Source organism: Nelumbo lutea, chromosome 6 (assembly GCF_056320005.1).
Source record: "Nelumbo lutea isolate HS-2025 chromosome 6, American lotus-T2T, whole genome shotgun sequence".
Taxonomy (NCBI): Eukaryota; Viridiplantae; Streptophyta; class Magnoliopsida; order Proteales; family Nelumbonaceae; genus Nelumbo; species Nelumbo lutea.
This window is the reverse complement of record NC_142689.1, coordinates 30,195,760-30,218,277: the sequence shown is the minus strand read 5'-3', so window position 1 is coordinate 30,218,277 and position 22,518 is coordinate 30,195,760. Positions and strand designations below refer to the sequence as shown.

Below are 22,518 nucleotides of genomic sequence, written 5' to 3'. Positions count from 1 at the left end.
ACACACCCACGAGCCAGCCCTCAGTTGGTTAATAATTTGCAATCAATTTTTTTATGCCAGTAAGGAGAAGGCTTTCTTAAGAGTCAATTTGGCTCGTATGGACATAATAATTTGCAGCTTGATTATTGATTACAACATTATGTGCTTTTTTGACCATTTTAAAGTTACTCATGAAACATTTACTTGGATAAATACACTTACCCAAATAAGTTACAAAGTTGTAAATGAACAAAAGCTTTGAGGCACCAATAATCTACCAACATGCAAGGCTCCATAGACTTGAGGCTACTGAACTTAACATTCAACTTTCATAGATGATTAGGGCGGTGTTTGGCATCGAAGTCATTGCTCCAGAAAACAGTGACACATCAGCACCACATTGGAAAAATTGGTGCTCCAGGAAACGTCAATATGTTTGGAACTGTTTTTTCCATAAAAAAACGGTACTCCAATGAGGACATGATGTGGTAGTGACGTGGACTTTCTATAATGGGTACCAATGCTGAAAACATATACGGACACTAGTACCAAACAGAAGGTGTTGTTGTTGCTCCAGGAAACATCCTACCTAGCAACAACATTTACAAACAAAGAAAAAAAAAGACACTATTTTCTCAGAAAACGGTGCTTCCAACCCACACATATACAACACCGCTTTTTTGTATTTGCAGATTTGATGCCAAACATATACTAGAGACTTAGAGAATTTGTTATCATTAAGGGGATGTTTGGAACCGTGGCTGTTTTCCAAAAAAATGGTGCCACATCAGATCCACATAGGTGTTTCAACAAATGCCCATGTATTTCATTGTTTGGTTCAATCAATTATTAAAAAACCGGGTATGTCTCGAAAATCGGGACCCAATCGATGCATGAAACACCAAATTTTGAACCGATGCCTTAAAAATTTGGTGTTTCATGCATCAGTGAACCGTTTCCCCCATCGGTTGATTGATGTGTATCCTATGTGGTGCTTACCTGTCAGCACATACATGAAAATCGGTGATAAAAATCACCTTACCAAACAGCATAGTGTTGCTCTCTACCTACGTGGCAGAAGTGTTTTTTTGTGAAAAATGTGTCTTAAAACACATTTGGATTCTTGCCAACAACCCTCTCAAATAAGGGCAATCTTTGCATTTACATATGTTGAGAACATGACATGGGCATTTTCTTTGTTATCTTTCTAATGTCCACAATCCACATATATAGTGAAAGGGCTATAGCAACCATGGTGTGAGAAACCTCAGGGGAGGTTTAAGCAATTTACCCTCTTTAAGATGGGAGTAAAAAATGACATTTTTTACCCTAATGTCCATTCGACCAAATTAATCTAAAGAAATAAAAATAAAAAACAAAATATCAATTTCCCCCTAGGTTTTGCTTCTAAAAGTCGATATAGGAGTTTCTAGGCACACTCTTGGAATAAAAAATCTTGGTTAGCATTTACTACTTGTTTTAAGAGGTCACATGACCATTCCCAAATAGAAATACAAACTATAGAGTATATTTTAGTAAATATGTAAAATTTTAGGGTGTTTATAAGTAAATGACCCGTTAATAAAGCTATTTTTCTATTCTTTTCAGGTGCATATTCAAGTTTGCAACCCCACAACATTCCAATTCATTAGACCCGGTCATTAATCTAGACTTAAATTTTCATAAAAAAAAGACTTGAAACATGATCACAAACACAAATATTTGATAAAAATCTCCAATAAAGTGCATAAATCGCATGTTTAATTATTAATGTGTGATGATAGTGTTAGTGCAGCTAGCTTGGTGTAGGCAATCTCTATTTTCTAGTTCCTAGATGATGATGGAAACTAAATTGTGGGACAACTGCACCTCTCAATTGTAAAGCCCACATTTACTCATCTCTACTGCATCAAAGGCAGCCAAATTAAACAAATAAAATGGTGCAGGAGAGATTAGTAAAATAGATTGAACCCACATTTACTCAGTCTCAATTGTAAAGCCCACATTTACTCATCTCTACTGCATCATCAAGAAGTATTTCTTATTATGAGTGCTTTTTGGACGGGAGACTTATAGGTCTTTTTTATAGCCTCAAAGTCCTATCTTATTACGGAAAAGATAAACTAATCCTACTTGGACAAAACCTTCAAAAGCCTATCTAGTTAAGGAAAAGATAAATTAATCCTAATTGGACCAAACCTTCAAAATCCTACCTAGTTAAGGAAAAAATAATTAATGAGAGAAAACAAATAATCTATATTTATACTACCTTAAAAAGCACAAATTACCTCAATAATATTTTTGTATTTTTTGAGGACAAAATTTACTCCTCTATATTTAAATTTATTTATAAAAAAGAGGGCTAATAGGGTAACAAGTTATTGATCTTAAATGAGTTGAAAAAAGGGTAATTTTAAGATATTCAATGCATTTTCCCTCTCATTAAATCCAACATTTAAGTTATTAACTTGAGTTCATGTTCATTGAATCATATATTTAAGTCATTTTTGTTTCTTCTCATCATTAAGTTCTATTAATTGAATCTATACTTAATAAATTAATAATTCTAATAACATAAAAGCTTATACTTTTAAAATCTACCTAGAAAAAAATAGTGTTTTCATCTAGGTGGTGGTAAGAAATTAAATTATTGTGGGTCAAATGGGTTAATCCATGTTGCCCCGAAAAAATAGATAAAATGAAAAAAATAAAAAAAAAATGGAAATATTTTTAACATACATATTAAACAATAATAAGTATGATAAATAAGAAATGTTTTTATCAATGATGGAAATGGAATGTAAAATGTTAAACCAATTGGAAATAAAAATATTTTTCTATTCTCTCTCATGAAATCCTATATTTAATATATTTTTTCTCATCATTAAAATCTTGTAATTAAATCCATAATATTAATTTTAATAGTATAAAAATAAATATTTTGAAAAATAATTTGAAAATAAAACCATTTTCTTTCCTCCCGGTGGTAGGTAAACAATTAGACCATTTGGGGTCAAATGGATTAATAAATAATGTCATAATTGAATAATAAAAAATTAAAATAAATAAGTTTGAAATGTATGAAATATTTTTATTAATGATGAAAATGGAATTGCAAATTTAAAATCTACCTTGAAATAAAATGATGTCATAATCAAATAATAAAATTTTTAAAAATAGAAAATACAAAGAATCATAAAAATAAAAAAGATAAAGAAAATTTTGGGCACATAACTAATGTTATATATTTATATAAAATAAATTATTGGGTACACTTCTAACATTATGCATTCATTATATTGACAAAAAATATCTATTATACATAAGAAATAAGTGTACCAATGATATAAATGTAATACAAATTGTAATGTCAACCTATAAATCAAGTTATTTTTCTTTTTGGGTGATGGGATAGTGGTTTGGGTCAAATGATATCATAGACAAAAAAAAATTAAGTGTGATAAGTAAAAATTATTTTATATAATGTAAATGAAATATATATTTGAAGGGAAAATTATAGTCAAAGCCATATATTTAAAATAAAGTTGCAAGTTGGTTTAAAAACCAACAAAACCGACAATCGGCTCTACATTTCAAATTATAAAAGCCCCTACCACCATGTCATTGAAGGCTTATGTGGTTGTTGCCAATATGATACTCTTAATACATGTTGGACACAACAAAAATTCTATACCAAAAATAGGTTTTCAGTTTTTCTCCCGCTCTCTCTCTCTCTCTCTCTCTCTCTCTCTCATTCTTCTCCCTCACTCTTCCTTTCGATCAATATCTCCTTCTCCCTCAATCTCTGTCATTCCCCTCAATCTTTCTCTTGTTCTACTTTTTTATTTTTCTTACAAACTTATACAATATTAATCAAACCATATAAAAAACTAAAGGGATAAACCACTTGTATAATCAAATTATAAACTTCTATCAAGTTGTCATATCCAAGAGTTTCTTGTGAATTTTTATCAAATTGATGTAATGATTTTTGAACCATACCAGGTTGGTCTCATGTTCTTTTATATGATCTAATTAATACCATATAAGTGTGTAAGAAAATAAAAAGAAGAAGAATGAGAGAGGGAATGGGAGAGAAACTGAGGGAGAACGATTGAAATTAAGGGAGAATAAGAGATCGATCAAGAAAGAGAATGGGAGAGATTGAGGGAGAACGATAGGTAGAGAGAGAGAATGAAAGAAATTGATTGAGAGAACGTAAGTACAGAAACCAAAAACCATTTTTATTTATTTTAAAATCACACAATCATTGAACAAAGAAAGACGACTGTGAGAATGAGAGAGAGAGGAGGGGAGAGGAAGAGGGAGAGAGAAGGAGAGAGAAAGCGGGAGAGAAACTAAAAACCCTTTTTTATTTTCCAATCACCTAGCATTAAAGGGCAATTTCAGTATAAGTTTTTTGTTGTGTCCAAATGGATTAAAAGTCCCATGTTGGCAACAACCACATAAGACTCCGATGACATGGTGGGGGTTTTATAATTTGAAATGTAGAACCGATTGTTGGAGTTTTGTTGGTTTCTAGACCAACCTGTAGCCTAATTTTAAATGTACAATCGACTCTAACTATAATTTTCTTTTATTTAAAACTAATCTAAAAGAAAAGCTATTTTCTTATCTACATGGTGGGTCAATGGTCCAACTTTTCAAAGAAGCTCATGATGTCATAATTGAATAATAAATATTCAAAAAAGATAGAACACCAAAAATGAAAATGTACAGAATTTTTTCAAAAACATTTGAGAGCATTTCTAATGTTATATATATTCATCATATTAAATAAAAATAATCGTTAAAATAAAATTTATTTGTATTTATGATAGAAATGGAATACAATATTTGATAATAATAATAATAATAATAATAATAATAATAATAATAATAATAATAATAATTGTTATTTGCTACAAACATTTAAGTTTGTTTTTAATCATATTGTTACATTTGTTAATTTTCAGTTTCTATCTTAACTGTAAGATACTTAAAATTCAATTAATTAATATGAAGAAAAATTTTTCAAGTTCAACACATGTGCTCAATTACTAGTTCCATAATAAACACTAAAATGGAGAAATTCAAAATAACCAAAATTATGTTGTAAGCATGTCTGGATCAGAAAATGAGTTAGTTAGCTATGTTTTGGGTCCTAATTGTCTTCATGGATACTCAATTGCTCCTCATGAGGACACTAGGCCCAAGTGAAATGACTTGTCCTCCTCACTCGATTAAACTACAAGAAAAAATAGGGTATATCATTTGTAGCTCCCCCTAACATTTTTTCCATCAAAAGATGAATTGATTGGAGTTCAACCCATCTATCCCCCACATTTTTTAACCAACTTTCCCTACTCAAGTTTTTAAAATGCTCTTGATAGTGGACAAGGCGGTCTGGTCTTGGTGAAGTGAGGTACAAGTTCGAGGAATTCAGATTTGTTCCTCACGGTGTCTCACACTAACCTCACAATACTTTCAGCAGTGCATTGAAAGCATCTCTCTTACTTGATTCTATCATTTATAAGAAAATGCTCCTAATGTAGGGGATCGATATACTATGAGGTTGGTATGAGGCACACTCTGTGAGGAGCAAATCCGATCAATGTAGTTTGAACTACAAACCTCATAAAAACAAACCATAAAATACATAAATTAAACCAAGACTTCAGTATAAGCAATAACAGTTCCCGGACTGCCAGATTTATTAGGTTTATCCGTTGAGGCGTGCGCCTCACACATAATCCCGCGTCAAGGCCTTATTATTTGTTTGAAGCACAAGCTTTGATCCGTTGTGAGTCAATACACGTTGTTTTTGTCTGTTTTGTCCTTTTAACTAGCCTCACATGACAAGCCAATTTTGTATGCAGTACCATTAATCATTTTCCTCTTTGTTCTGGGTCAGTTTCGTAATTTAAAGTTGGCTACCCCTCTCATTCCTCTCCGCATCATACACCACCATTCCACCATTATAAATAGGGAAAATTCTCGATCAGGGTAGTCAGTACCCTGTACTTTGATTCGAGTGATTATTTGGTCCCCCAATTTTAAAATGCGATGAAAACGTATCTGTCGTTAATCTACCTTTGTTATATGTACTAGGTGATGATTTAAGACTTTTGAAAATGTCAAAATTATCCTTGAAAATAAAATTTACTGTTCATCATTAACAAGATGAAATAAAGCTCAAACTCTTTATCACGAACACCACAAAAATGATCTTTTCCAACAATAATGTGCTGATAATAGGCAGCAAAGAGAGCATCTACCGATCTGTTGAAGGGATTTCGTTCAACCATTGTCTACAACAGTTCACTCCTTTTCAAGCAAAAAATTTTGAGGCGGAGAACTACTGAAGGTGATAAATTCTAAAATTCGGATGAGACCATCACCAAAATGCTATCGTAAAATTCAATTACGTATGAACGCAAAAAATGACACACTTAGTAGCTTACAAGAGGCACCGCAGAAGGAAAGAAGTAGAGAAAGGTTAAAGGAGTCCAAGTCAGGCTGGCATTAACTTGAACTTTTGAGCTTCATACCACCCCCTTCTCTCTCACCTAACTTTTCTTTCTCTCTGCATTATCTTCTTCTCTTTCTATTTTTTATTTTTCCGACAATGGGAGTTATTTTCTAGGCGTAGTATATATTATAGTGTTTTAGTTAGTTAGTTATACTCTCTCCCTCTCCCCCCGTTTTTCTCTTCACAGATCATTTTTGTTCAGTTTACTATATGATTGATTATCTCTTAGAAGGGGCATTTTTGTTATAAAATTCATTTTAGTTATAAAAATTCATTATTAAAAGGGATAATTTTGTCCCATTTAAATGTTAATAATTTTTCCTTATGTGATAAAATATTTATTCACCTAGGAGATGGATATACTGAGAAAATAAACTTTTCCGGGTCCCCACAAAAAGGAAGAGAGATTATTGGTGAAGGGGAACCAAAATCCAACCCCCTCTCAAAATCCAATAAAACAACACTCTTAAAGAAAAAAAATAAAATGGATGAAAATTTTGAAGGTTGATATGATTGATAAAGAAAATTAACACACACATGAAGGATATTTATATATTTTCGTATACCACTTAACGGCTGATCAACGTCGGTGATCTTTCCAAAGTTTTGCATTTTAAAATTTGGGGACTAAATTATCACTCGAGCGAAAGGCAAGGGTGGGTACTGATGAGGAATTTTCCGTTATAAATACACATACACCGATCACCCTTTCAAGAAACAGAGACTGTGAGTTGAGACGACACTCTCTTCTCTTCAGTTCGGAAATCACCGGGAGACGAAGATGATTACGAGTCGCCACTTCTGCACACTGACCTTCCTCGTCTTATTCCTTTCCGCCGCGCCGGGGGACTCTTCGCCGGTAAGCTTTCTGAAAATATCTTCCTCGAACTCGATCTCTCCTTTATTAGACGATCATCGTTCACCGTGCTTCACAGTTCATTTCTAATATTTTCATTATCGTCCGGCGCCGCTCGATCGTTCTTTCGTCTTCGTGCTTGATAATGATTATTGTGAGATGCAGGAGGAGGAGTGCGTGTACACGCTGTACGTGCAGACGGGATCGATGATCATGGCAGAAACCGACGCCAAGATCGGCGTGGCCCTGGGTAACGCCGAGGGGAAATTGGTGCAGGTACCGGATCTCGAGAAATGGGGGATCATGGAACGCGACCACTATTACTATCAGGAGGGGAGCCTCGACGTCTTCAGCGGCCGGGGACCTTGCATTGACTCCCCTCTCTGCTGGCTGAACCTCACGTCCGACGGGGGCTCCCTGTTTAACAGCTGGTACTGCGATTTCGTGGACGTGACATTGACAGGACCCCATAAACGCTGCAGCAGGGCCTTCTTCTTCGTCCGGCAATGGCTTTCAACCGACCATCCTCCTTTCCGACTAAACGCTTACCTAGATGGCTGCAATCTGCAGCAGCAGAAGGTGCATACTCCTCGAAATGGCACTCTGGTGGTTCGGAACAGCGTAATAAGAGAAGGATCTTCAGCCTGATGCAGAGTGATGATGCAATGAACATAAGTCTCAGTTCGCAGTGTAAAATACAGGGTTTACTCTTCTCGCAGTGTAGACTTTTGGAGACTAGGTCTGTGGGTCAGCTTGGTTATTCTCCCTTTATCAGTTAATCTCCCTTTCGAGATTAACCTTGTGCTTGTGGGTTTGCAATTTCAGTGTCCGATTTTTCTGTTTTCTTAATTATATTTTCTTTTTATGGTTTAAATAAATAATTATGCTCTGTTTGGCGCGTTTTTTGCACGGGCTGTCGGCTTTTTAGAAGCCCAGCAATTCATGTTTTTCATTTTTTCCATTTGATTGGAAAAAGATCTGACTGTCAAAAAGAAATCAATTTTGGGCTATTTTCAAAAAGCTCCAAATTAAGCTTTTTGCTTTTTTTTTTTCAATTATCTTCACCCAGAAAAACACAACTTAATCAAATAATTTTCAAGCAGCTAAGATTTTAATGCAAAAGACCAAATCATCTTTAAGTTATCAAATTTATCAGAAGATCTTATAAAAAACTCGCCAAACCATATCTAAATTTACTTAATTACATTACCAAAAAAAGAAATGCTTAGTGTGGCATAGAGACTTCATTTTAAGGTTCTAACCTACTTCATGGAAGAGTAGATATAATTTTTTTTCATTATTATCAATTATATCTTATCCCATAATCATGCCACTTGCATGCAAATAGGAAGAAATGATTAAAGTGCATATGGCACTTTGAATAGAATGGAATGAGAAAAATGGATTGTATGTAACTTGCGACAAGGCTTACATGATAATGGTGATTTTTTTTTGTAGATAGATGATAATGATGATTTCGGTTTCAACGGTTAATCACTGGAATAATTAAAAACCCAATTAAATCTTATTAATACACGAACATAAATTATGAGAACAATTGTCCACAAATAAGATATACACGTAAAAACCGTAAACTTCAATTTGGAGCTTGCTTGTGTGAAGTAAATCATTATATTAGACATGCATCAATTATATTTATAATTTATATATATATATATACACAAAATGCACATTAATCCTATATATATATCAATGTTTTAAAAATCGATCCGGAGGCTGAATCATTTTTGCCTTCAGGTTTCAAGTCACCAGTTCAATCAGCTAGGTCGAATGTTTCAGACCGTGCCATGTCAATGCATATATATATTAAGTATATATCTATCTATCTATATATATACATGTATATACATACATATTAGTAATTAAGAACATGTGTTGCACGTGAGAAATTTTTCTTCATATTAATTACCTAAATTTTAGATATATCATAGTTAACACTACAAAAAAATAGACCTATAGCTATGAACACAACCATAGTTATAAATGCAAAACACATAATTATAAATGCAAAAAACCACAGTTATAGGTCTATAGCTACGGACTAGTTATGACAAAAAAAATAGTAGCTACAGTCGCAGTGGCTATAGGAAATAACTATGGATGATTGTATCCGTAGCTAAAACTAACATATAGCTACAGTTTATACCTGTGGATAAACCCTTTTATAATAATTATATATGCATTTTTTAGTTATGGTTTATGCCCGTGGCTAAACACTATATGCATTTTTTAGTTATGGTTTATGCCCGTGGCTAAACCCTAATATGCATTTTTTAGTTACGGTTTTCAAATTATCTGTAGTTACAAATTTAGCTTTATAGCTACGGCTGTAAAGTTATAGAATTTTGATTTATAACTACAGTGTTGAGATATCCGTAGCTAAAAATATGAGTCTATGCCTACAGAAGAAACCTAGAGATACGGTTTAAGTAACCTATAGCAAAAGAGCATTAATCTATAACTACGGTTTCTAATACGGTTTAAGTCAAGTGTAGCTAAAAACGAAACCTATAAATACAATTTAGTTTATAGCTAGATCCTGAATTTTTTTCATTCTTTTTTTTGAAACCTTTTTTTTTCCTGTATCGAATACAAACACAACTAATTCCGTTCATAATATAAGATTGAACTTCAATGTAAAATCCCTTAAAAGATTATATAATAAAAAAATGAATTATATCTCAAGGTGCTTTAATACATCAATGTCTTTAAAATCTGTTACAAATTCAAGGTTATTAAATACATGAAATTCAATAAAAAAAAGTTGATGTGTAAAATTTGTTCGAATGTCTCCATCCGCACGTGTGAAATACTATTTTACAATGTTCAACCTATAAAAAATAATAGAAAATAAGTTAAAAGTCACAATTTTGAAAATATAAAATCATGTATGAAAATTTAATTATTAACTATGCAATATAAATCATGCATGATAGTGCAAATAGGCTAAGTACAAATCCTAGTTTCTTTTGTTAAGGCTTTACTTTTTTTTTTGTTTGTTTGGGAATAGCAAAATTGAAAGTAAGATGATAGGACCCGCTTTGTTTCAAGTAATATCAAAGTAAGAGGAATGTTTTTTTTTGGAAGGACTCATATGGAAAGTAAAATGATATTCCACCCAATTTATATGATAGAGAATGTGGTTCAAACCTTTCATCGGTTTGCAAAATTTGTACTATCAATAGGTGCAAATGAGGCAAAAAAAAATGCAAACTTTACAAAGGCATGCAAATTTAAATCTGGTGAAAAATTTGCATCAAACTGCAAATAAATGAGGCTTGAGGAACTTCTTACAAAGAGCAATGTAAGAACTATATGGGGCTAGGTGTAAATCCCCTTTGGTCATCATTCCAAGTACTCTTACAAAGAGCAATGTAGAGAACACTAATGTAGACCCCACTGTTCATATGTTAGCAATAAGTTATGATTAGGATTAGTTCTTTATGATAAGATTAGGATTAGTCTTTTTTCAGCTTTATCTTATCTTATCTTGCCATGTAAGCAATTCAGTCCTTTTACAAGTATGATACTATGTATATAAATTTAAGAGAGGGTGGCTGTTTCAAACACAACCAACCGCTCTCTTCTCCTAAAACCCTTCCACGAGTTCTTCTTCTCCATCTCTCTTCTCTTCACTTCAATTCTAATTTTTTCTTTTATTTTCTGTTCAAATATGTAGTCTTGTACAACTTCTTGGTATCAGAGCTTGGTTCAGGGAATCTCATGTGAGTTTGATCCAGCCAACCACATGAGAGTTGCCTAGGGCTGGAAGAGTAGAGAAAGCTCTCTTCGGCTGATTCTTGGGAGGTTATCTATAGCAGCAATCCAAAGATAGGATCATATCCTTGATAACCAGGAAGAATCAGAGGAAGAGAAAATGATCAAGATTAACCTTTGATCAGTACTGGAATATTGGCGATCAGAATTTCATAGGATTTTTGTTCGATCAATACTAGTTGGCAGCTGACACTGAAAGGTTGCCAAACTCTTATGGTCATGGATAGCCAACCCCATATAATAGAGATAAGGTCTATATAAATGATGAGGATCAACATTTGATGGCGGAAATCCCTAACATATTAACATATTAATAGAAATGAGAACAATCTACTGTCTTTTATTTTGGGTTTGAAAAGGAATCCCGAACATATTAACATATTAATAGCATTGCATTCATCAATACATGGCACGGCTACTTGAAAGTGATATTCACACTTGAAAACCCCCAAATAGAACCCATGCTCAAAGTCCATCATTCTCTTCTTGGCTCAAGTTTAAAGCAACAAGAGAACACCCTATAGTGTCAATTGTTCTCTCCACCCTTGGAAGTAGAAAAGAATAAAGAAACTTAAAGAGCAGTATGAGGGAGAGTACATAAAAAAAGTATATATTGCCGTTGTTTTCACACGGTACAGCAGATAATTGTGGCTTTAAGATAAACACCAAAAAAGCATATATTACTGTTTAAGACTTGCATCAAACCCAACAAGCTGATATGCAGATGCTGCTTTGCTGTCTCCTACATCATTTTAACAAGATCATATGCATTAAATCTAAGGAATCCCAATGAATTATAAAAATCAACTCCAATAAGTAGGAAGCTATATGTTTCCTCACCAACTAAAAACTTCTCCCTTGAGAACATGGTAAAAATGTTGAACTAATGGCAACCATGAAGTTTATTAAGAAAACAACCTAAACTAACAAATTAAAAATTAAGGCCGCAAAGAACAACCATAGGAAACAATTGTCCTGAAGCAAATATATAAGAATGCTGAATCACAAAAAATAAAATCAAATATATAAAAGAAGCATTTTTTTCACCAAACACTTGAGCACTTAGTAGGATAAGCACTTATTAACAAGTTCTTATCCTATAATCACTAGCAATCCCAAATGGGGGCTAAATCTGCTTCAAAGAATCACTACATGAAGAATGAGATCTGACCAAAAAATGAATCTTACAATGAGTTTTTGAAACCAAAACAGAATCAGTTCCAATATGAAATTCATAAATTCAAACTCAAAGTGGTTCTTAGAATTAAAAAATTTATCAAAATTAATTCTAGGAAAGCATGCCAAACACACAACAGCCTTAGAGTCTGGATAATGAGAATATGAGGTGGTAATACTAAGCAAAGAATCTTCATAGTGAAGTTTGTTAGGCCATCGTCGTCAAAATTAGGAGCTACACCTTTGGCTTGCTGGGAGAAGAAAAGGATTTTAGTATCTGATTTCATGTACTAAGCAAGAAATCACATGATGAAGTACAATCAGTAGCTTACAACGTGATGATCCACATGATTGCTAGCATGTGAGAAAAAATAAAGTGAAGTCATTTGAGAAAATTTGACACCAGAAAATAAAGAAAACAATCTATGCATTTGTGATTTCTTTAATCATCTCTGTTTCAGTTCCTTAATTGATTTAATGATCCATATCTGATTCTTAGTTCCTTTACCTACCTTCAGATTCCATTAAATAACTAATTATATTATCATCATATTGATTCCTAAACCTGGTTCTTTAAAATCTGTGGAGAATCTTGTATTCCTTGATTTGTCCTAGATCAAAATTTTTTGCAGCATCTACCTCATTATTTTTGTACATTTCTTCAGATTCAAGGAAGATTGTATCTCAGAATTGATCCTCTAGGACAAGGTTCTAAGTAGTGGTGCTCAACCATGTAAACATAGAAAGTGTGTAAAAGATAGAAGGCTGAGATGACCTCCTTACACCAACCATTTAAACATAGGTACATCATGAAATCAAAGTAAAGAATTCATATTATGCTATCAGTGCCTTGCTAACTTTTATCTACTTGGAATCAGTATCGGATATCATTGTCTCCTTGAACACTTTGTGAGCTATATAACTGCATTCCATGATGACAGAGCTAATATCTTTGCAAATTTGATGCAATGGGAATCCAAATAGGCTACATCTATTTGATTAGATATTTCTGATGCAATAATGGACTGATTGACTTTTTCTCCTTGTATGTTTTTCTGCTATCCTCTTTTCAACATTGTACCATATCTTATATTTTTCTATCTTTTATTTTTCCCTTTTGATTTAAATGCATGTCAATAATAAAATATAATAGAATAATTGTTTAAGCATAAGGTCAGCTAAAGATGAATATGTTTCTAATAGGTCAGATACACAGATTGTTCTAAAATAGTATTAGAATGCTAAGGATAGCTTCAGGAATGTTGCATGGCTTCCCTCACAAATCCTAGATCCTTCTATCTCTCATATTTGTTTATCGTCTGAAGACAATTTTTTCTCCAGGTTTCTAGGACTTGGTATTTTTTCCATTTTCTCAAATCATCTTCAGTAGATCAGCATTAAATTTAACCCTGGAAGCTTGGTAGGAACTAGATAACTACTAACAACAGACTGACAGACAATAATGGGAATGAAGATCTCTGAAGAAATTAAAGGAAAATGAGTTGATAATAAATAAAATAAAGATGATCACAAGCCAAGGTCCAACACTAGACACTACCTATCATGAGACATCCTAATTATAACATGTCTATGTCTACAAGGTACCATTAGATTTCTATAATTTACTGATTTAGCTAGTCTCATCCCTTGTTGTATTGTCATCAGCTTTGTCCTTATTGAATCATCATGATCAATGGGCCCAAGAGAATGCCATGTGTCCATTGTTGCTCTTGAAAACACTTCCAAATCCAGAATTACCTGGATTTCCAAAGCTGCATCCATCAAAGTTCATCCTGATTTTGTTGGGAGAGGGAGGAGACCATGATATGACTAAAGACATTCTTACTTCTTTTCTTTTTCCTTAATGAAATAGTTTCTTTTTTCCCAAGAAAAATAGGAGGCGCCATTCTACGAGATGCTAACAGTAATTATTTTTGTTTATGGTGCTGATTTTCTTTTAGGTTTTGATGGCAATTGGTAATTGTAGGCACTGATGTTTTTTACGATGGATTATCAGCATATTGAAAATATTACTGGTATGGCTTTGTATATCTGGTTCATTGTTCACTAATCTGATTTGATAATCAAGTTCCTCTTCGAAACACTCAAGGAATGCAAACTAAGCTTATAAAGTTCTGTAAAGATACATTATATATTATATTTAAGTATGCAAAGAAACACTTACGACCTAGCATGCTTAAGCACAAAAACACACTTAATTGATTTTAAACAATAAGAAACACAAAATGTAATACACCCAATACACAACCTTAATACGATGAACCATTAGCCTAGTTTGTATATCAATTGATATATGAAACCAAAAAATACCCTAAATAATTAACTGTGTTTGAGGGAAGAATGAAAATGAGAAGTGATTCATGGGTTTCATCTTACCACAGCTCTTTATGTGGCAATGGTGCTATAATGCCATTAAGGTTTTACAAGAAACACCCAGTTCCAAATCAGATGCTCCACTAGGCGAGTGCTTCTTCTCCAATATACTTAGCGTGTTTATTCTCCAGGTACAAGGTTCTTGCAAGATACTAGGTCGATGATGATTCTTAGATCGAGAGATTGAAAGATAGAGAGGGACAGCAGTTCCAACAAGCAGGGGTTTGTTTGAGTGAGAGTGGGGGAGATATTCTATGTTCTAGGCTCGATCAATCGCTTCTTGACAGTGAGAAAGAAGGGGATGGATAAAATTTGTTGGAACGAGAGATTGAAAGGTAGAGAGAGACAACGGTTCCAACAAGTTGGTGTTTGTTCAAGAGCAAGGGAGATGTTTAGTCGATTCTTGATGGAGTGAGAAAGAAAGGGATGGAGATTGAGTATTGGGAGAAGAAAGTGAAAATTTCCCACAGGAATGCCGAGGCATTCTTGTCACAACATTTGTTGAGTCTGAAACGACAACGACACAGAGACACTCCACTATCTCTCCACTCCTGCTTCGTTTTCCTTGTTAGGGTTAGAAAATGGGAATGGGCACCTCCCTTCTTTGATTTCATGTGCGCAATCGCGAGGGTATTTTAAAACTTTGGCATTGCACATATATTTTAAAAATTTGGCTATGTTGTTTACTAAAGAGTCGTGTTCCAGGTGTGGCTCTCGGCAAAATTGGGAGTTCAGATCGGCGCCCTACTCCACAGTGCCCCATAGCACGTCTGAAGTCTGAACCGTGTATTGGGAAGATTTCCAATGATAAATACGAGAGATGTTATTAATGCACACTCAGATGTAACTTGGATTTTGAATTTGGTTACTCGGATTTTGAATTTGGTTTCACTGGTTCAGTTCAGTTTTTCGATTTTTTATCATCACCCTACGATCAAGTTGGGTTGGGTTAGTTCAGGTTCAAGTATTAATTTATTAATTTATTAAATAAATATTTAATTATTAATAATTTATTTTTGAAATTATTAATAATTTATTTGCTAGTTTATGTATTATTAATACCAATCATTAATTATTATTGTTATTCGTTAGTAATGAACTAATAATTATTAATCATATTTATCTATTTTAATAATTTATTCATTATAAATTTACTATTATAGTAAATAATAAATATTTCTAGTTAATATTATATGATTATTATTTATTAGTTTCCTTGCATTACAATAAGTTTTAATCATTTTAGTAAATATTTATTTGTATTATTTTTATCTATTTATTAAGTATTTTTAAATTAATTATTTTTAACATATTTATTATTTTATAATATTTTCAAATAAACATACCTACAAATAACTACAATCCATGGCTATAGCTATACATAGCATTTAGCCACGGCCAAAGTGTTACTTAGCCACGTATAAACTAGAATCTGTGGCTATAGTTGTAAATAACTTATACCCACGGAGAAAAAGTTCTTTAGCCACAAACTGGACGACCGTAGCTATAAGTCAACATCTGCTTATTGTGACTTATAACCACAAATTGTTTAAAACCGTGGCTATAAAATATCTTTTAACCACAGACAAACAACGTTTAATAACAGCCAAATTGCTTGTAGTTAAAGTTCATTTTTTTGGCCATGGACATAAAGTTGTCCGTAGCTATATTACAGTACAGTAGCGAAAGCTCCATCTTCTTGTAATGTAAGATAAAAATTGAAAATTAACAAAAGTAACAATATGATTAAAAATAAACCTAAATATTTATTATTCAATTATGAAATCATAGATTTAATTTCTTTAAAAAATTGGATCACTAGTATCATTTAGATAATAAAATAGCTTTGCTTTTGGATTAGTTTTAAATTAAGGAAAATTATAGTCGGAGCCAACTATACATTTAAAATTAACCTATGAGTTGGTTCATAAACCAACAAAACTTTGACAATCGGCTCTACATTTCAAATTATAAAAACCCTCGTCATGTCATCGGAGGCATGTGGCTATTGCCAATATGGGACTCTTAATTAGACCTATTCATGGGCCGAGTAGCCCAACGGGCCAACTCAACCCGGTCCAATCTAAGTCGGGCTTGGACAAGATTTCAGGACCATGGGCTCGGGCCTAAAATATTGGACCCGATTTTTTTCGAGCCAGACTCAAGCTTTCTCAAAAAAACCCGGCCTAAGCCCGAGCCTAACTTGATAATGTATTATATAATAAAAATATATTTTATATAATAAAAAAAAACATATATAATACATTTTTTTCTTTATTTTTCTTCTCTTTTTTCATGTATCAATGAGATCTTTACACCAACTAGATAATAATAGAAATTGAGGGAGAAGGAGATATTGACTGAGAGGAAGAGTAAGGGAGAAGAATGAGAAAGATTGAAGGAGAACAATAGAAAGAGAGAGGTTTTTTATTTGGTTATAGATTGAAGTTGAGAGAGTGGGAAAGACAGAGGGAGCGAGAGGTCGAGAGATGATTGTGAGAGTGAGAGAGAAGGGAGGGAGATCAAGAGACAGAGAGAGTGGGAGAGAAGCTAAAAACCTATTTTTGGTATAGGTTTTTTGTTGTGTTCAACATGGACTAAGAGTCCTATGTTGGCAATAGCCACATAAGTCTCTAATGACATGGCAAGGGTTTTTATAATTTAAAATGTAGAATTGGTTGTCAAAGTTTTAATTTGTTGATTTTTGGACAAACCTGCATCCTAATTTTAAATGTACAACCGACTTTGACTATAATTTTTCCTTTAAATTATATAAAATATTTTTTACTTATTATACTTAATTTTTGTTTGTCTATAGTATCATTTGACTCAAACCACTAACCCACCATCTAAAAATAAAAATTGTTTGATTTCTAGGTTGACATTAAATTTTGTATTACAGTTTCATCATTGATAAACTTATTTCTTATGTATAAAACTTATTTTTGTTCAATATAATGAATGCACAATATTAAATATGTACTCAATATTTTATTTTTTATAAATATATCATTAGATATGTGCCTAAAATTTTCTCTATCTTTTTTTGTATTATTTTTGTAATTCTTTGTATTTTCAATTATTAAAAATTTTATTATTTGACTATGACATCACTTCATTTCTAGGTAGATTTTGAATTTGGCATTCCATTTTCATCATTAATAAAAATACTTCTTACATTTCATAGTTACTTATTATAATTTTTTATTATTTAATTATGACATTATTTATTAATCCATTTGACCCCAAATGGTTGAATTGCTTACCCACCACCGAGAGGGAAGAAAATGGTTTTGTTTTCAAATTACTTTTCAATATATTTATTTTTATACTATTAAAATTAATATTGTGGATTTAATTACAAGAATTTAATGATGAGAAAAATATATCTTAAATATAGGATTTAATGAGAGAGAATAGGAAAATTTTTTTATTTCCCAATTGATTTTAAATTTTACATTCCATTTCCATCATCAATAAAAATGTTTCTTACTTATCATACTTATTATTATTTAATATGTATGTTAAAATTGTCCCTACTTTTTTTAATTTCTATTTCTTTTCATTTTATCTATTTTTTACTTTTATTATTTGACCGTGGCAACATGGATTAACCCATTTAACCCAAAATGATTTAATTTCTTAACACCACCTAGATGAAAACACCATTTTTGCTAGATAGATTTTAAAAGTATAAGCTTTTTTGTTATTGGAATTCTTAATTTATTAAGTATGGATTTAATTAATAGAACTTAATGATGAGAATAAACAAAAATGACTTAAATATATGATTCAATGAACATTAATGCAATTTAATAACTTAAATGTTGGATTTAATGAGAGAGAACTGAATGTACTAAATATCTTCAAATTACCTCTTTAACTCATTTAATATCAAGAACCGATTACCCTATTTGCCCTCATTTTTATCAATAAATTTAAATATATAGGGGTAAATTTTGTCCTTATAAAATTCCAGAAATATTCATGAGGTCATTCATGCTTTTTAAATTAGTATAGATATACATACATACATACATACATACATACATACATATATATATATATATATATATATATATATATATATATATATATATATATTAGCAATAAATAATGTATAAATATATTTTAATATGTTATATGTATTTTTGTATTTAAATTATGTTTTTAATTTAGTATTTATTTTTTATTTATAAAAATATTAAAAATTGTAATTAAGGCCAAAAAAAGGTTTTTTCACGAAAATAGTGGGCAATGTGCCTATGGCTCCTTGGGATGCATAGATCTTGAAAAGTTACCAAAAAAAAATATCACCTCAATCGAACATTGAAGTGCAAAGTTATGGCCTCTAAAAGTTTTTCATGCATTGAGTGTGCAACCTATGATACAATCACCGGGTCGAATGGGTCAACAATCGAACCAGACGGATCGAGCGGTTCTTGACCAAGTCAACGGTTTTTGACAGTTTAGCGGGTCTTGACTGAACCGACCTGAAATCCTAGCCAGGTGACGATTCGAATGGTTCAACCAACCGGATCAATGACAAATTGAAAACATTGATACACATAAACCATTACTATTAATACACACACATACATACACTTAATAATTTTTAGGGTAAATTGTTGAAACCTTCCCTAAAGTTTCTGGTTGTGGTTAAAACCTCTCCTGAAGTTTGATAATTGCAATCACCTCCCCTTAACATTTCGGCATAGTTGCGACTTGCAAGTAGTGGACCCCCTCTAATAGAATCTTCTAAAAAGAGACATGAAAATGTTAAAAATACCCATTCAATTACTTTTGACAAAAAAAAAATGTTTATTTTCCAAATTTTCTATTCATATAAATCACTACCCCAAACCCTTCCGATCTCTTTTCTAAAATTTATTTAATTTTTAAATTTATCCTTCACATCAATCACTCAAAGGTAAAGCTAGCTGGTAGTTGCAAATTTAAATTCTCATTGTTTTTGTTGCTCATAAAGTTTGTATTGTTTTTTTATAGAAACTAGACTCAATAGTACCTTCATGGATATTTTGGGCATTTTCATGTCTTTATTTAAAAGATTCTACAGAATAGGGTCTACTTGCAACTATATCAGAAAGTTTAGGAGAGGTGATTGTAATTACTAACTTCAAGGGAGGTTTCGTCAACGAAAAAAAACTCCAAGGGAGATTTTAGAAATTTACCCTAATTTTAAAGGAAAATTCCCGATAGGTACCCTATATTTTAGGCCGAGTGCCATTTTAGTACAAAAACTTTCAAAATGCAACAATATAGTACCTACTATTAACCAGCCGTTAAGTGTCATGGGAAAAAACACAAATGCCCTTCAAGTGTCATCTAATTTTCTTTTTCAACCATCTACAATCTGCAAGCCTGTAAATCTGCAACAACTATAGAGAGGGAGGCCAAACACCAACAGACAGTTGAACCATTCGTAGACCCAGAAAACAGTGGCTAGAATGGCTCCAGAGAGTGACCTCTCTAGACAATGAAGGAGTTGTCAGATCTTGTACAATGAAGGCGCCGACGAATAGTGTTGCGTCAACCACAAATGTTTAATTCCGAAAAAAATGCTTGTTTTGTGTATTTCTTCCCGGCCATTATGTACTTTAGGCTCAGTTTAGAATCAATACAAATGCAAATATATACAACATAAATACATACAAAATAATACAAATGATAAGGTTTTACACTCTACATATTTGCATTTGTACTCCTTCCAAACTCAGCCTTAAATAATAAAGGTGTTCAATAAACACACCCTTGTTTGTAATAATCTGAATGGAAGATCTGTGATTGTACAATTCCTTCCGATCACATCCAAGAACTGACCAAGGGACCATCTTAATATCTCACCGCCGATGTACTTTTTGTTTCTACGTTAGAGTATGTACTTTTGTTTGTATATATTCCTCTTCCTAGGCCGTATAGCTTGGGAGCTAGCCAGCCATGACTCTTAGTATCATGCAATAAGAAGCTTCCTGTATGTACTTTTGGTGGTCACTTAGCTCTGAGTATCATGCAATAAGAAGCTTCCTGGAAAGTGCCATGACTCTCATAAAATCATTCTCAAGCTCTGAAATCTTGGCTCAAACATCAGTGGCTTACACAATTCTCTAATAGTAGCATCACTCTCTTCCTCACCAAAGATCTCCAGTCTTCTACATTCTTCTTCTTCTTCTTGGTTGTAGAGCTTAGAACAAGCATCATGGCCTCAGAGGAGCAGTGGACAATAATGGAGAACGGCCACGGCAATGACAGCAGCCTCAAGGGATCGAGCGAGGAGATTCGGCACGGAAGGACTGCGCGCAACATGTCATCATCGTCGCTGCGCAAGAAGTCGAACCTCAAGCTCGTTTCCAAGCTAGGTGCGTTTCAACATCTCAAACTGTGCTTGGCAAACATCCAAGAGGTCATCCTGGGAACTAAGCTCTCCGTTGGAAAGCATCCATTCCTCCGCCTTTGTTCCTCTGGTCATGGAGAGCCTCCATAACGACAATACGCATTCGTTCCCTTTCAGATTTTCGGAGAAACCTCACCATTTTGCTAAAGTCTTATTATTCCCCAACATTAAGGCTGACTTCTTTCAACATTTCGGCTCCCCAACTCACCGATCCTCTGTTTCATATTCCGGTTGAGAAGAGTACGACAACAGCGACCCATGTCTCCATTCTTCACTCATACGTTACCCACATCTAAAACATTGTCATCACCGACAAAGCTCCTGATTATAGGCCCGATTCAGCATTGCACTTAGAAGAAAATGTTCTAGAACAAGGGTAGCTCGGCTTCCCCCCGTTGCAACATCAAATCTCAGGCTATATATGATTTGGTAATATCTTCTCTTATTGTAATCCACCCTCTTCCTTTTAGCGTATTTCTAGTACTTGGATGGTGGTTGAAGTTGGTAACGAGACCGTCGTTGAACCAGCTCCCGTTAAGAGACTGTTAGTTACGTTCGATCGTGCTCAAATGGCGAAGAAGATGAAGAACTGGGGAGATCAGTGAGGGGTTGGGACCATTAACGGTAAGTACTAAATTGGCACTTGGCTAAAGTACAGTTCCCGATCTGCAAAGTGATTTACAAGAAGTTTACTAATTTGCTCTTGACTTACAATCCAATTTTCACTTTTTTCAATGTAACATTTCTATTTCAAGCTCTTCTTCTCAAGGTTTGCCTTAATTTTTGAGCCCAAAAAATTTCTTCCCTTCTTAGTTCTTCATCTATCTATTTCTATAATTGATTTACCTTAGCCTGCTGAAAGGAACATAGAGGGGCATTTTTATTTGTGCTCAGCTCAACTTTAGGATTTTATACTTTTTTGCACTTTTCCAAACGCATTTTAATCATTCAAGGGTTTTATACTTTTTTGCAAGGATTTTATACTTTTCAACTTGCAATTTTTTTACTCCTTTTAATCATTCAAGACTGTCTATTACTTTCCCCATCAATACTCGACATCTGACATCTCCTTAATGAAATTGGAACAATCCTCATGGATAGTCCAAATCTGAAAGGTCTTTTCATCCACTATTTTAGGGGAATTATCTAGAACTATGGGGATATGATCTGATCCTCCTACGACCAAATGAATCACCCTAGCTTCCTCAAACAGATCTAACCATTCCTCATTTGCTAGTGCCAAGTCTGTTCTTTCCCTAACATTGTCATGTCCCTTCCTTTTATTATTCCAAATATATTTTAGCCCATGGCTAGTCGCTGATTTGCTTATCTGTTTTCCACCAATCTTATCTTTATTGTTAAATACTAGAT

The 22,518-nt window shown here is 33.1% G+C and overlaps 1 protein-coding gene and 1 long non-coding RNA gene across 2 annotated transcripts; one reads left to right on the top strand and one right to left on the bottom strand.

The window, feature by feature from the left end:
* The first annotated feature begins 7,085 nt into the window (after positions 1–7,085).
* LOC148848294 (PLAT domain-containing protein 3-like) lies at positions 7,086–8,256 on the top strand. The gene is made up of 2 exons (XM_088950636.1): positions 7,086–7,370; positions 7,533–8,256. Exons 1-2 carry the CDS (start codon positions 7,293–7,295, stop codon positions 8,013–8,015), a joined length of 561 nt encoding a protein of 186 aa, XP_088806762.1. The 5' UTR covers positions 7,086–7,292; the 3' UTR covers positions 8,016–8,256.
* Positions 8,257–10,018: 1,762 nt separating this feature from the next.
* Positions 10,019–15,538, bottom strand: LOC148848293 (uncharacterized). Its single transcript, XR_016100951.1, has 2 exons — positions 14,739–15,538; positions 10,019–10,219 (listed from the first exon to the last, which is right to left on the bottom strand). It is a non-coding gene; the product is annotated as an uncharacterized LOC148848293 (long non-coding RNA).
* Between the last annotated feature and the right edge of the window lie 6,980 nt (positions 15,539–22,518).

What these genes read in the sequence shown, in the direction of transcription:
- LOC148848294 (XM_088950636.1), top strand. Translation starts at nt 7,293, where the DNA reads ATGATTACGAGTCGCCACTTCTGCACACTGACCTTCCTCGTCTTATTC. An exon ending in CGCCGGGGGACTCTTCGCCG is followed by an intron (nt 7,371 to 7,532) that starts GTAAGCTTTCTG and finishes TGTGAGATGCAG; the next exon opens with GAGGAGGAGTGCGTGTACAC.